Source organism: Acomys minous (genome assembly GCF_964271855.1).
Source record: "Acomys minous genome assembly, chromosome: 10".
Lineage (NCBI taxonomy): Eukaryota > Metazoa > Chordata > Mammalia > Rodentia > Muridae > Acomys > Acomys minous.
In genome coordinates, this window is record NC_140491.1 from 35,350,638 (window position 1) to 35,365,707 (window position 15,070).

General features: G+C 50.7%; 1 protein-coding gene across 5 annotated transcripts in view; it reads left to right on the forward strand.

Moving 5' to 3' along the window:
• The window catches only part of PISD (phosphatidylserine decarboxylase), a 51,936-nt gene that overhangs the window by 34,148 nt on the left and 2,718 nt on the right, over nucleotides 1-15,070 (forward strand). The window contains exons 1-4 of one of the 5 annotated variants that reach the window (XM_084799281.1): nucleotides 7,697-7,778; nucleotides 11,254-11,509; nucleotides 13,036-13,243; nucleotides 14,657-14,893. In XM_084799281.1, the coding sequence (XP_084655407.1) occupies nucleotides 11,457-11,509; nucleotides 13,036-13,243; nucleotides 14,657-14,893 (498 nt within the window). In that variant the 5' untranslated portion in view covers nucleotides 7,697-7,778; nucleotides 11,254-11,456. Of the gene's footprint in view, nucleotides 1-7,696; nucleotides 7,779-8,314; nucleotides 8,527-11,253; nucleotides 11,510-11,540; nucleotides 11,690-13,035; nucleotides 13,244-14,656; nucleotides 14,894-15,070 lie in introns of those variants that run through there. The other 4 variants (XM_084799283.1, XM_084799282.1, XM_084799284.1 and 1 more) reach the window with 4 other exon arrangements.

A 15,070-nucleotide genomic window follows, 5' to 3' on the forward strand; every position in this document is an offset into this window, starting at 1 on the left:
CAGAAAGCAAACAATGATATTAATATTAATATAATTAATAATATTATTATTTTAATCCTTTGTCTTAAACACAAGTTTTACAAGCCTGTAATCCTAGCACTCAGGGAGGCAGAGGCCAGCCTGGTCTACAAAGCAAGTCCATGACAGCCAAGGCCACACAGAGAAACCCTGTCTCAAAAATCTAAAAATAAACAAACAAACAAAACAAAACAAAAAAACAGTTTTACAGTATTTGATAGAAAAGACTCTTATTTGGAGTGGCGAGCTCTGGAAGAGGGCCCAGGCTCAATTCCCAGCGCCCACATGGCAGCTCCCAGCTGTCTGTAACACCAGCTCCAGGGGATCTGACTCCCTCACACAGACATGCGTGCAACAAAACACCAATGCACATAAAATAAAAATGAAAAAAAATTTGAAATAAGACTCTCATTTGATATTTCTTAGGATGGTTAGCAACACGAAAAGTTTACTATCTGCCTTGCTTTGTGCTTTCTCTCTACTCTCATTTCCTAGGTACTAATTGTAATTTTTGTTTGGAAGGGAGCAGTGTAAGGCTTATTTGTGTCTCAAGATGCAGACAAGGCAAGCAGAGATGAGCTGTTAAAACAGTGTTTCATGTTGATGTTGAGAGAAAAGATGCATTACTTAAAGATAGTATACCATATATTCTTGCATATCATGACATCTTTAACAGACATTATTCTTGTTTAATTAAAAAGTGGAGGAGGCGGTTGTTTCCTATAACCCAGGCTAGTCTTGAACTCCTGATCCTCCTACCTTTACCTCACAGGTTCTAGGATTACAGGAGTGCAGCTCCATGCTTGGTTTATGCAGTGATGGGTATTAAACCCAGGACTTCATTTGTACTGGGCAAACATTCTACCAAGTGAGCTACATTCTCAGCACTAAAAACAATTTGTTTTGTTTTTCTGGACAGGGTTCTGTGTGTAGCCCTGGCTGTCAGGGACTCACTTTGTAGACCAGGATAGCCTTGAACTCATAGAGATCCGCCTTCCTCCGCCTCCCAGAGTCCTGGGATTACAGGCCTGGGCCACCTTGCTCAGCAAACAATTTTATACACATGTAAAAATTAGGGGCTGGAGCGATGGCTCAGTGGTTCAGGGCACTGACTGTTCTTCTAGGGACCTGGGTTCGAGTCCCAGCCCCCACATGGCAGTTCACAACTGTGTAACTCCAGTATCTAAGACTCTCACATAGACATGCATGTGGGGAAAACACCCATGCACATAAAATAAAGGTAACTGAATTTTAAAAAAATCAGTGAAAAGGAAATAAAATCTAACTGAGAATTTTATTATTTCCTTATTTACTCTGGAGACAGAATCTTACTGTATGGCTCAGGCTGGCTTCAGAACTGGCATCTTACTGCTTTGCCTCCTGCATGCTGGGGTTGTAAAGTGTTGTTTACGTGCAATCAAAATACACCTGCTTAAAGCACACAGCTCCGTAGTTTTGATGAATGTATATTCCCGTGTAACCGCTGTCACACTCAGATCTGTGACCTTGCAGTCAGTGTCCTCCACATTTCCCGGCAATCGATGATCACCGTGCATTAGATTTACTATTTGACAGCTTTATAGAAGTGGAGTCATAGCTGGACGTGGTGGCATCCATCTTTAATCCTAGCATTCAGGGAGGCAGAAGCAAGTGGATAGCTGTGAGTTCAAGGACAGCCAAGGCTACACATAGAAACCCTGTCTCAACCCCCCCCCCCACACAAACAGAATAATACAGTATTCTGTATTATATGTGGTCTGTTTTATTGAGCATAACACCCTAAAGATTCATATTGGGACATGATGACACGCACCTTTAAACCCAGCACTAGGGAGGCTGAGGAGTTGTGGTCTATACAGTGAGCTCCAGGCTAGCCAGGGCCACATATTCGAAACACTATCTAAAAGGGGGGGAGGGGAGAAAAAGGAGGCATGGGAAAGAGAGAAGAGAATGGGCGGGGGGGGGGGGGGGCGGCAGGAAGGAGAGGGAAGAGGAGAGAATGTGTTAACATCACATACGTCGGACGTTTGTTTCTTTTTCCTGCCAGGTAGGGTAGATGTTCTTCCACTTAGGGTGAGACTGTTTCCTGACAAACCTATTGTGGTTTGAAATGCTTTCAGTAAAAATTGCATTTAACGTACCAAACATGCTGAACGTCACAGCTCAACTGCACAGTACAAGTAGCATATTGGTTGTTTGCTTTTGTGTTTTCATGGCTGACTGGGTGAGGTAGTTCTGTGCACTGCGCAGAATCTCTAGGCAGTATTGTAACACATGCCATTCACCCAGGAGGAGATCACACTGCCAAGTGTGAAGTATGGCTTGCACTGAATGCATGTGCTTCTGCACCATGGTGAGGTTAAACCAGAGCTGGAGAGCGTGTGTTGTGGATGGGCTGCCGACTGACTGGCTTGACCCGTCATCTTTTGGTAGACTGAGGGTTGTTCATAGCTTTTCCTGTACGTACATAGTACAGTCATTGTGAACTTCCCATACAAATGTCTGGAAATTTCCTTCCATTTCTTTTTAATTTTTATTTTTAGATTTACTTATTTTGTGTATGAGTGTCGTGTGTGTGTGTGTGTGTGTGTGTTTGCATGTGCATTACATGTGTTCCTTGTGCTCTTGAAAGGCAGAAGAGGGTGCCAGGCCCCTGGATCTGTAAATACAGATAGTTGTGAGTCGTTGAATGGGTGCTGGGAATTGTAGCCATTGCTCCAGCTCCTCTGTCTTATGTTATCTACTGACTTGGTAATTTACTAAATATATATTTTTATAAGAAATTGTCAAACTTTTAAAATAGTTGTATAATCTTACATTATTATTAGCAGTATATTGAAATTTCTGTGACCTTTAAAAATTGTTTTTAGTTTTTTTATTATGTATACAATGTTCTGCCTGCATATACACCTGCATACCAGGAGAGGGCACCAGATCTTACTATACATGGTTGTGAGCAGACAGTGCTCTTAACCTCTGAGCCATCTCTCCAGCCGTATTTTTAGATTATTTTATGGGTGTGTTTTACCTACATGTATATATGTGCCCCATTTATGTACCTGATGCCGAGGGAGGTCAGAAGAGGGTGTCAGAGTCCCTGGAACTGAATTAAGGATTGTTGTGGGTGCTAGGAACAAAACCCAGGCCATCCATCTACAGGAGAAATAAGTGCCCCCAACCACAGACATGTGAAATGGTTGAAAAACTTCAAGGAAAACTTTAAAAAGGACACCTGGACCTGAGCTGGGGTCAACGGTGCTGCTATTTTACGAAAGCACTCAGGGAACTGTGTGAGCAAAGACTGAGTAGAAAAAGGGCAATTGGATGGCACCAGGTAGTGAGCTTACAGAGCTCCACTGCTCATCTTACCGTCGCTGGCGTACAGGTGTGTACCAGCATCCTTGGTTTTTCTTTTTCTCCCTACAGTGGGTTTTGGGTATGAGGGTGCTGGAGACCTCACTCATGACCTCGTGCTTGGGAGGCAAGCACTTTACCAACTGAGCCACCTCCCCAGCCCTATGAACACTTCTGCATGAGTACAAGAGTTAAAAAAAAAAAAGCAGTTACAGGCTGGAGAGATGGCTCATAGGTTAAGAGCACTCACTCTCTGCTCTTCTAGAGGTCCTGAGTTCAATTCCCAGCAACCACATGGTGGCTCATAACCATCTATAATGAGATCTGGTGCCCTCTTCTGGCCTGCAGGCGTACATGTAGACAGAACATTGTATACTTAATAAATATATAAATCTTAAAAATAAATAAAATAAAAATACAATCAGGTACTATAGGGAGTGCCTCTGCCCAATAGTTATTAAAACTGATGTTTTATCTCCATGTATTTATTTTTCTTTGCGTTTTTAAAGCTGCACTACGAGTTCTTGCCCTAAAGTACTGTTTTATACACCTGAGAAAAATAACCAAGGGTGCTTATTTTAGGGCTGATCTTAGCCCTTTTACATAAATGTCGTCAGAGGAGCTGTGCAGAGGCCAGACCTCAGCCAGGGCATGCGTTAAGCTGGTCAAGAATATCTGCTTAGCAGTATCTCCTCTTTTATCTTCCTCTTAGGAATTGTTTAAAGTATATGCTACAAGATTACAATGTGAGGAAAGGAATAAAGGACAGATCAGTCTGAACATTCTCCCACCGTCCAGCTCAAGCAGGGAGGCAAGACCCAGTGGAGTGCCAGGCACTCTTCCTGCCTCACACCTTGGAGTACTGCAGCCTAACACAGAATTACACACGTGCACAACTGTGAACTGCACTGCACTGCTGTATTACTGTAAAGAATCAGGGCTATAATTAGGTGAGGCTATGATGTGCAGACAAGGACTGCCTAGTAGGCATGGAGAAAACAGCTGTGCGTGTTTAAATGGAAAGGCTGTGAACTTGGCTGTGGAAAGCCAGCTTACCTGCTCGGCCTCTGTGGCAGTTTTCTGACATTGCTGGAACTGGCCAGTAGAGGCCGCTCTATCCTCAGAGAACCGTGCGCTCCAGAGGAGGAAGGGCTCTTAGCGCTTCTCCAGGCCCCCCTACCTTTTGCTGCTGCTTTGACTTTTGCTGCTCGGAGACTTGCAGCCACTCCGTTAGTTAAGTGGTTTAGGCTGTGCTGCCATGTGGCCAACCCTCCAGCCCATAGTCCAGTCTTGTTTCTGTTTCTGCCTCCCTCAGCCTCGGCACAAGTCTGTGTCTGCACCACCGGGAGATTGCCACCATTGTATGGGGAAACTGAGCTCTGTACCTAAAGATGTGCAACTTTACAACAAGGCCAGCCTGTAATCCAGTGTCTCAGGAGGTTGAGGCAGAAGGATTGCCACAATTCCAGTGCCACTGGGGGCCTGCTTAGTGAGTTCCCAGCTAACCTAGGTACTGAGTGAGACTCTAGCTATCTTGAAAGAAATAGAGTAGGATGGGAGAGCATCAAATAGAAAACAGACACCTAAGCTGCGTGTGGTGGCACACACCTTTAGTCTCAGAACTCAGGAGGCAGAGGCAGGCGAATTGATATGAGTTCAAGGCCAGCCTGGTCTACAAAGTGAGTCCAGGACAGCCAAGGCTACACAGAGAAACCCTGTCTCAAAAAACAAACAAACAAAACAAACAAAAATTAAAAAGAAAGAAAACAGAGGCCTGTCTCCTAGGCTGGTAGGTGATGACTTGGAGGCCTGGGATGCTGTGGGGGTGCTATCTGCTGAGCTATCCTACCCTAAAGCAGCAGCTCTCAGGGTCACTGTAGGTAGGGTGTTCAACTTGTGGGTGAATGACTCTACATAGGCCAGGGGTGCTTTCTAGAAATTGTGTAAGGTGAGGTTCCTAAGAAACATTTCTGAGCAAAAATGAATTGGGCAGGCCTGAGAGAATCTTGTGTGGAGAGCATTTCATGCTTGCCTGGGCTTTCTAGCTGGACTGTGGAAAGCGAGCCTGCCCGTGGGTCTAGGGCTGCATTCACCATGTATACACTCCCACAGCCCTGTCCCTCAGCTGCTTTCTGTCCCTGGCACGGCATTCATTACACAGTGTACAGGCAGGGATTGCGTGAAAGTCCCCCACCTTGGGTCTGGCCTATGCTATACTAAGGGTTCCAGATCCCTTGCCTTCGGGTGCTGGCAGCTAAGTGGTCTTAGAGCCTCCAGACTGCCCCAGTGGCATTAGCTGGCAGTCTCTTCCAGAAGAGGTCCAGAAAAATAGAGGAAATGGAAATTAGGGGCATGAGTGACCTAAAAGGACTTCAGTGTATTGAACTAAAGCTTATGGATGGGAGCGGGGTTCCCCAGAAAGATACTCATCTGGTAACTATTGTTTGAAATCCTAAAAATGTTACCTTACAAAACAAAGCCATGTGGTGTCCAGCCCCTAGGGATCAAACGCAGGTCTCCTGCTTTTAAAGCAAGTGCTGTACTGACTGAGCCACTCCCCAGACTCCAGACAAGCTTCAGAGGTCAGGGACCAATAATGGTGCCTACTGGGGGCCCAGGACAAGTGAACAGAGGCAGCCTCTGTGCATCCTGTCTCCCTATTCTCATGGCGTGGTATGTGTGTGTAGTGTCATGGACGTCTCAGAGGCGAGCCCTGCAGGTGTGTAGTGTCATGGACGTCTCAGAGGCGAGCCCTCCGGGTGTCTGCTTGTCTCTGCTGCAGCATAGTCCTGGAGCTTGTCACACAGCGCTTGCTTGGGCCTGATCCAGGTGAGGAGGACAGGTGTGTGGGGCTGTGTCTGAACAATGTTGTCATTTTTTCTGGGCTTGTGACCCCACTCATCTCTCTGTAAGCCCTGTCACAGGGTGTCATCTTGTTCCAAACAGTGCTTATTTTGGGAATGAAATTCTGTGTGATCAGAAGGCTAGAAGTGCACTCGTTAGAGTAGCCTAGCATGAGAAGATTGTCACGCAAGGCCACTCAGCCATTGCTGAGGTGACTACACAGACATGAATGAGTCTCGTGTGGTAGAATGCTGAGCCCCGTATAGGTCTGTCCCTTTGCCTAGAATGTTAAGCCATTCTTTCCTTTTACGTTAGTTGAGTGCTAGCTGGGCAGGCTCTGGGTATAGGGTGGTCGGCTGACTGCAGTCGGGGTCTTCCAGTTCAGTGGGTTAGAAAGACATATCCCACAGGTACTTTCTCTGGTCTGTGGGTGAGTGGCCACTGTTCACAGCTACTCTCGTTTATCCACCAATGCTGCTCTTAGAGTCTGGGCTTTGTGTGTCAGAGGTTTGCTGCCCGGAGGGGGACGGGGGAGAGATGAAGTCAGCAGGGATAACTTGGTGTCTCCATGATCCAATATAGGAAGGAATTGTAAGGATTAACACATTTGTCTAACTTCTGGAATTAGGAAGGGATGTGGAAAGTGGCTTTGTGGTCCACCCAGTGAGGAAGTCAGTCCCTACAAGGTTTCTGTCTTGCATTGTTGGTGACCACATCTCAGAAGCCAGCCAGAGGCTGAGGATTCAGGGTCCCTAAGTCCCAGGAGGCATAGTCTGGGAGCACTAGGCCCCTGTAGAGTGGGGAGCGGTCATAGTCTATGGCAGTGGGGCTAGAAAGGTCCTAGTCTTTGGTCTGTCTCTGGAGACTATGACAGGGTGGGGCCAGGGCCCCTGCCGGCCTCTTCCTCTTTTCTCCAGGCTGTAGCCCCTCCTCTTAAAGGAGAAGCCTCAGGGCTTCTGGCGCTAGGCTAGAGTACAGTGTGTGTGGTGACTTTAACCGGGTCGGCTGTGGCTCCTCCTGCCCTACCCCCTCCCCTCCGCCCATCCTCAGCAGGAACAGAGCCCCTGCCTGCTCTGAGACTGAGGCTTCAGAACCTGGCCAGAGCTGGACGAGTTGAAGACCAGAGTCCAGAAACTGAAGTGAGACAGTTCTGGCAGTGAGTGAGCTGATAGGAGCCACAAGTGGGACCCGCAGCAGCAGGCAAGCTTTTCAGGGAGCTCTCCCTCCCTGGTCCCTGAGGCTGGGAGGTGTGGGTGGGAGTGCCTTCCAGCACTGTGCTGCGGCCTTCTAGATGACTCTTTCACCGCCTGGAAGCCGGGAATCCCTTGGACGTGTTGCTCTCTTGCCCCCAGGCATTAGGGCTGCCTGAGCTCACTTCCTCTACGTCCTGTAGCTTCTCTAGTCCCCAGAAGACTGGGCAGGAAGTGAGCACCATGCTGGGAGGTGTGGGAAGTACAGGCAGGCTTTGGGGGCAGCCCTGGGCTCCCAGCATGCATTTCTCCTATGCTGCCTCGGCCTGGAGCCTGGGGACTCCAGGAAGAGGGAAGCATCTTGGGGCCCAGGTACCATACACAGATTGTCTGAGAGGAAGTGGGTTTTTTGTTTGTTTGTTTGTTTGTTTTGAGAAATTGAGGAAGATCTGTCTGTCTCTTTCTCCTACCCCTCAGCCATCTCTTTGTCCCCTACTTGTTCATGACTTCCGAGAGGGAGAATCTATTTGCCTGCCCTCTACTTCTAAAGTTCTGCCCACTTCCAGCCCAGGAATACAAAGCTGCCACCCTGGACACACCTGCCAGGTGGCCCTGACTTAGGGAGCTGGCGAAGGCCTCACCCTCCAGGGTGGGGTGAGAGTGAGAAGTGAGAGGTGAAGCATGATGAGCACGGAGGGGTCTTGTTCAGCAAGGGCGTGTTAGAGTCGGCCTGCTTTTCATCTCCTGCCGAAGCCATAACCTACCAAGTCAGGAGGACTAGGAGGTGTGCACAAACCCCAGAGCCCACCTGCACCCCCCCCACCTCTCTCCACCCCCCCCACCCACACACGTATAACAACTGCTAACTTGGCCTGGCCCATTTGTTGACTTCAGTTGGAATGTTCCATTCCGTTGGGGACCAGGTATCCTTGCCTTTGTCCCAGGCAGTGGTGGATGGAGAAGGACATGGCTGTGAGGCCCAGAACAGCATGTCCTCACAAACTAACTCCAGCCCGTGTGCTTGTATCAGCCCTGTTTCCTACTTCGTAGGCACAACTGGCACATATTTTGGGCTCCCCTTTTTCCTTCTCATGGTGTGTTTCCGGTGCTGGAAAGGGAGGTAAGACGTGGGGAGCCACGGGGTTAAGGGAGAAGTTAAGGTCTATAGGTTACTCTGGCCTTGGTTGTCTCAGGTGGGCACAGGAAGCTGGCAGAGGCGCTCTGCTTCCATCTCCTGATGAAGAAACAGGCCTGGAGAGCAGCAGGGCGTGCGAAGGCCTGGGCCCGCTCTCAGGACTGCAGTGATCAGACTCATGCTTGCCATAGATGCCTCTGAGTTCTGTATGGTGACTGGCCCTCAGGCCATGTAGAAGCTTTAAAGTCTGGCTGCTTGCATCTGCACAAGCCTCCCCAAGTTGCGCTTAGCTCTTAGAAGGGAGGTGTCGGCACTCAGCCTGCCTTAGGGCTCATGCTTGCCCAGGACTCACCCAAAGCCTTGAGCACTCAGAGGCTGGGGAGGCTCAGATCTTTGCCTTCTGGTCCAAGGGCTTTTGCAGGTGGAGAGTGGTGGGGGCCTGTGACGTGGGAAGGATGGGAGCATTGCTCAGCTTTGGAGGAGGGTAGGTAGACTGGTGGGGCCTGTCTCTGTCCTTGTTAACTCTAGGTTGGACAGACTGGACTCAGTCACTCTGTTCCCTAGGACCCATGTAGGATCCATTGTTGTTGTTGTTGTTGTTTTGTTTTGTTTTTTGCTTTTCAAGACAGGGTCTCTGTGTTAGCCCTGGGTGTCCTGGACTCACTTTATAGACCAGGCTGGCCTTGAACTCACAGTGATCTGCCTGCCTCTGCCTCCCAAGTGCTGGGATTAAAGGCGTGCGCCACCAGGCCCAGTCATTGTTGATGTTTTTTAAAAAATATTTATTTAATTTTTTATTTTGTGTACTTGGTGTGGGGGTGTCAGATCTTGGAGTTACAGACAGTTGTGAGCTGCCATGTGGGTGCTGGGAATCAAACCCGGGTCCTTTGGAAGAGCAGGCAGTGCTCTTCCCCACTGAGCCATCTCTCTAGCACCATTGTTGATGTTTTTAGGAAACGTTAATACCCAGGTATTCCAGTGTGGGAGAAAAGGACACACTGCTTGTCTATGCCCTCGCTGTGGGCAAGTGTGGGTCGGGTGCCTTGGTCCCTTGGGCAGGTCTTAGTGCCTCTTCAAGGAAGCAGCTCCTTGCCCTAATCCTTTGCTGAAGGCAGGGGTACCCAGGCTACCCTGCCCTGGTTTGGCACCCAGCTTGTCCAGGACCCCAGCCTAGAAAGGCCTGGCTGGCAGCCTCTCAGTGCTAAAGGAGGCAAGATGTCTGTATGAGTCTTGGTTGAGAACCTGTTTTAGCTGAGCTAGATTTGCATGCTCATGTGTTTAGAGCTGCCATGGTTAGCATCCTGTTTGGTAGGACAGTAAGAAAAACCTGACAGGAAACGAAAGCTTCCTGGGTCCCTGCAGTGTGCATTCCACAAGGTCATGCTGGTTTCCCGGTTAGTCCTGGGTATGAGCCTTGCTCCTGTTCCAAAGCCTGGACTTTATAGAGCAAGAGCCCCTGAGAGCCTGATACCAGCTCACAACAGCACCCCACCCTGAGCCCATGTACATGGCTGGTATGGTGTGCATGCGCTCAGGGTAGAATGAATGGTTAAAGCACACGGACTGTTAGGGATGGAAAAGTTAGCGGGAGACTCCCATGAGCCTAAAGCAGAAGCATGGCTGTCCCTGAAGCCTGGCCCTAGCCCACATGTGCTGACCTGGTGCTGACTTACTCAGTCACAGGGGAAATCTGTACTTACCCAGGCCTTGCTGTCCCTTCTCCCAGAAGCCACTAGCATAGCTGGGATTCAGTGGCTTTTGCCAGCAGTGCGTGGGCTGCAATTTTTACCTCTTTGGCTGAAATGAACTTACCAGTGTCACACACAAACCCTTGTGTGAGTAAAAGTGATAGGGGTTGTGACTGCATGCTGCCTAGCTGGTCCTCGCCTGAGTCTGTTCTCTGACTCAGGCAGCAACTCTTGAGGTGAGCGTGGCGACAGATGCTTGACTCCTTCTAGGGCTGTGACTGAGATTGGAGAGCAGGTGTATAGGTTTCCAGTTAGCGCTGTGAAATCTCCTTTTCCCAGGACCTTGAGTGCTCTGGGCTGAGACAGCAGGAGCTGTGGAAGAGCAGGTGCTCTTCTCTCCTGGTCATCTGTACACTTGGGGAGCTGTGACCACCAGGTGGGCCCTGAAGATTGTCATAAAATGGCCTGGCCAAGGTGCTATTTTGGAGGAAGATTGAGTGTGCTAGGAAGATTTGGGCTTTAGTGCTGGCTGCTGGCCAACCCTAGGATGGTTTTCTCTGAGATAGCCCAGGTGTACACCCTGTGAAGATGCCTGGACTAGACAGAGGCAGGAGGGGTTTTCGCACTTTACAGTGCCCAGGTACACATCATGACCTTGCCTGGATGTCCTGGCTAGCTGCCCTCTCTGTCATTCCTCAGATGCTACTTTGTTACCTGAGTGGAAAATGGGTCAGGTCTGCCAAGGGAGGGGCCATCAGCCTGGAGCAGAGGGCTCAGATTCCCACCTTGTGCTTTTGGAACTCAGTGGCGCCTAGAAGTCGTGGCAGTGTCTGGTCACCTTTCTACCAGGCTGGCTGGAGCAGACAGCCCCAGGGCTTTACCAACCTGCTCCCTCCAGCAGAGCGGGGAGGATTGCACTGGACAGCTAGCAGGAACCAGACAGCTCTGGCAGCAAGGCCTGAGCAGGTGACCTAAGCAGGAGGTCCAAGCAGGTGTGTGACCGGTACCTGTCTGTTTGCAATAGCCGCGGTCCTCTAACCAGTGCCTGTGAGCCACCAAGACTCAACGGAGACTGGAAGCATTGCCATCAGCGACTGGAGCAGTGGCCACACTGAAGTCCTCTTGTGAGGGGGAAGGGGAGGACGGAGAAAAACAAAGGCAAGGGAGCGAGGAGCAAGCCAGCGCACTCTCCTGGAAGCTGGCAACACCTCCCTGTGCCTACCCACAATGTGTCAGTCAGAGAAGCGGCAAGGACCAGAGCTCCAAGCAGCAGCGAAATGGTGAGATGCTGCCCACCGAGACCTAGCCCTACTAGATCCCTGCACAGTCTCAGGAAGGTCAGATGTCAAGCCCAGTGACCCCAATGTGGAAGTGGCAGTAGGGGGTCTGGGAGTGACCCCCTTGGCTGGAGGAGCCTGGAGAGGGGTTCCTGAGTGGCATGAGTAGGAGACCCATTTCAGGTACTTGTGGGTATGGCTGGGAGAAGGGCCCAGTGTGGGGAGACAGCAGTGGGCTTCTGCCCTGTGTCTTGGTCCTTAGCAAGGGCACTGAGGCCCCCTCTTCCCAGCTCAGAGCCTCGCTTCCTAGCTTCCTACGCTTGGGAGGGGAATCCCCGCTACACCCTCCCCCACGCTCTCTGGGATTGGTCTCTGCTCTCCTGCAGTGACGTGGGCGGGGCTGCTTGCAGGAGAACAGTGATTTGCCTTTGCTTGGCCCCTGCCATTTCCCCTTGTGTTTTAAAAACATAATGGGGTGCAGAAGAGAAAGAAGGAATGCAGGATAGTGGGTGTGCTGTGGTCTTAGTGCCTGTGCTGGGGCTCAGCCCTCCTCTGCCATCACTGATGGATTGCCAGCCACTCACCAGTTCTCTGCTGAAATCCCCTTTTGTTCCTTGCTTTTCTCAGAGGAAACTGGCTTCTCTTGAGAGCACAGTTCAGATGGCAGCCTTAGCTTGCTTAAGCAAATGTGGTTTTTCAAACAAGAATCTAAAGCCTGGGGACATTCCAAGAGTGGGTGGCAGTATGGTCTCATGATGACTACATTGAGGCCTCAGGAGTATTTTCTAGGACCTGTGACAAGGAACTTAGTTGCATTCAGTATGCCAAGGTCACGGTGAAAAGGCCTCTGTGCCTTTGCAAAGCTGGCTGAAAGAAAATAATGAATTTGTAAAGCTGGTGGGCCCCATAGGTCATACGTGTGGCTCAGGGTCTTAGCTTTGGAACTAGGTGGGAGCCTTGTCCTAACCCTGTGGATGCGGTTTGGAGAGACACAGGGAGATGGAGCCACAGCAATGTCCTATCATTTAGCAGAAGAGGAAGCAAAAGACTTGAAGGTTTTCCCAGGTGCCACAGTGGAGTAACAAGGTCGGCAGGTGTCGCCCAGCCGTCTAGGCTCGTGGCACTGCACTCTTGCCTTTCTGGCACCTGTGCGGGCAGAACTGTCCTTGGGTCCCAACGGTCCTTAGCATGGAGAGGCTGTGGGTATAAGGCAGATTCTCTCACCTTCCCATTCTGGGCCCCAAGGCCTTTGCTGGGGCCGCTGCTGTCCTTGGAGGGGGTGCTCTACCTTAGAGCTACCCAGGAGTTGCGTCTGAACTGCCTTTGTCCTGCTGCTGCCCATTCAGTCAGCCGGGAGGTGGGGGACATTGGGAAATGAGCCCACTAGTCAGGCAGCCAGGCCCCTCTGACTTAGAACCAGGGTTGGGTGGATGGAGTGGACGCTGGAATGCCTGCTGGAACCCTGGCTCTTGCCGGGGGTGGGGGTCAGGGGAGCAGGAATGGCATTGGCTAAGGGGGTTGCTCCTCAGTTTCCCTCAGACCCAGGCCACGTGTGGACATGTGCCCTGCAGGTTGCACTTCCCCCAGCTGGCCCTACGGCGGAGGCTAGGCCAACTGAGCTGCATGTCCAGACCCACTCTGAAACTGCGCTCCTGGCCCCTGAGCATCCTCTACTACCTCCTGCCCTTCGGTGCCCTCAGGCCCCTCAGCCGGGTGGGATGGAGGCCCATGAGCAGGGTAAGTGAACGGGCCCCTTGCCTGTGGCCCTGCCTAGACATGGGGAAGACAGAGAAGAAACGGGTTATCAGTGGCTGTCCTCTTGGGTAGGTGTACTCATGTGAGAAGGTTGCTTGGTTGGTGGTCCTGGAGGAATTCAGCACTTTGTTGGTGTCATCGGGAGTTCTGGTTTAGGAAGGAACTTACACTGGTCTGAGAAAATGAAGTCACTCTGACTTATTTAGGCAGAAGAAAGCAGAGAGGTGATTGTCAGAAAGATCCAGGCGAATTCTGGACACCAGAGGGTAATTTAGGAAGTCTGCAGCCAGGCTGAGCCTGTTAGTTGAAATACATGCTTGAAAAACTCAGGATTGTACAGACGGCTGCTGCAGGCAGGAGCTGGCCACCATGTACGTGGAGGGCTGTCTCTTGACAGGCTGGCCCCAAGAAGGAAGCCCTGCTTCTGGGCTCCTGGTAGGCTAGGTAGGCATCACAACAGCCCAGGGGACCGCACCATACACCAGAGCATAGCTGGGGCCACTTGATGTGGTGTTGCTCTGTCCAAGTGGCTGGGGAAGGACTGCTAAAACTTAGAAAAATACAGCTAGACATGGTGGTGCACACCTTTAATCCCGGGACTCAGGAGGCAGAAGCAGGTGGATCTCTTTGGGTTTGAAACTAGCCTGATCTACAAAGCAAGTCCAGGACAGCCAGGACTGTTACATAGAGAAGCCCTGTCTCAAAAAAAAACAAGCGAAACCCAAAACTTGTAAAATATTTCACTAAGCAAGTTGGTGCTGTGCAATGTTCAGACACACAGTAGGGCAGCAGAAGCTCAGGAGTTCTGCAGGACCATCTGGCCAACAGTGGGACTGGTAACTGTCCTCTGGTGCTCCATACTAGAGTGATAACAAAAATTTCCCCGGCTTCTGTGGAGAGCCCATGGGTTTGCTCAGGTGCAGCAGTGTCAGGGTGCGCTGCAGATCTGGGAGTGAGAACAGCACTCTTGCTTCCTATGAAGAGGGTGCTCAGGACTGGAGCTGCCCCGCGCTCTTGGGAGCCTCCTGATAGTCTTTTAGGCTTGTACCAGGTCCGTTTCCATCCCTCACCTCCCATTTTCAAGACCCAAGTCTGTTCGGTCCAGTCACAGTTGGGACTAAGGCAGCTGCTCTTTCATTCTTGCCTAGAATAGCAGAAATGATCCAGGTTACATGTGTATCCAGCCCTTGTTTGAGTATTTGGTGAGCAGAGTCTGGTTCCTTCTGAGAGACAGCCACCTCACAAACCAGCCTGAATACTTGGGCTTTCGTAATGGCCTTTCTAGTTTCTCTCTGTCTCTCCTCTCTCTCTCATATGTGGGGGTGAGGGGAGGGGTGTATGAAACCACTCCACTCCGTTTGTGACCAACCCAGCCTCCTGCACTGTGGCCTGCAGGTGGCCCTGTACAAGTCAGTGCCAACGCGTTTGCTCTCACGCGCCTGGGGTCGCCTCAACCAGGTTGAACTTCCTTACTGGCTCCGGAGGCCAGTCTACAGCCTGTACATCTGGACTTTCGGGGTGAACATGACAGAGGCTGCTGTGGAGGACCTGCACCACTACCGAAACCTCAGCGAGCTCTTCCGGCGTAAGCTGAAGCCTCAGGCGCGGCCTGTCTGTGGCCTGCACAGTGTGGTAAGACCTGGCCCTTGTCTCGGTTCTTCATTAGGAAATGAGACCTTTGTCTGCCTTTAAGCCAGGCTTAGCAGCACCACATTGGCTCTGGTCCTCTGGGATGCTCCCTCCTGTCCTATAGGCCCCTAACCCTGGGCTCCCTGGATGCTTGGCAGGTGGTAGAGTTCCAGGAGCCAC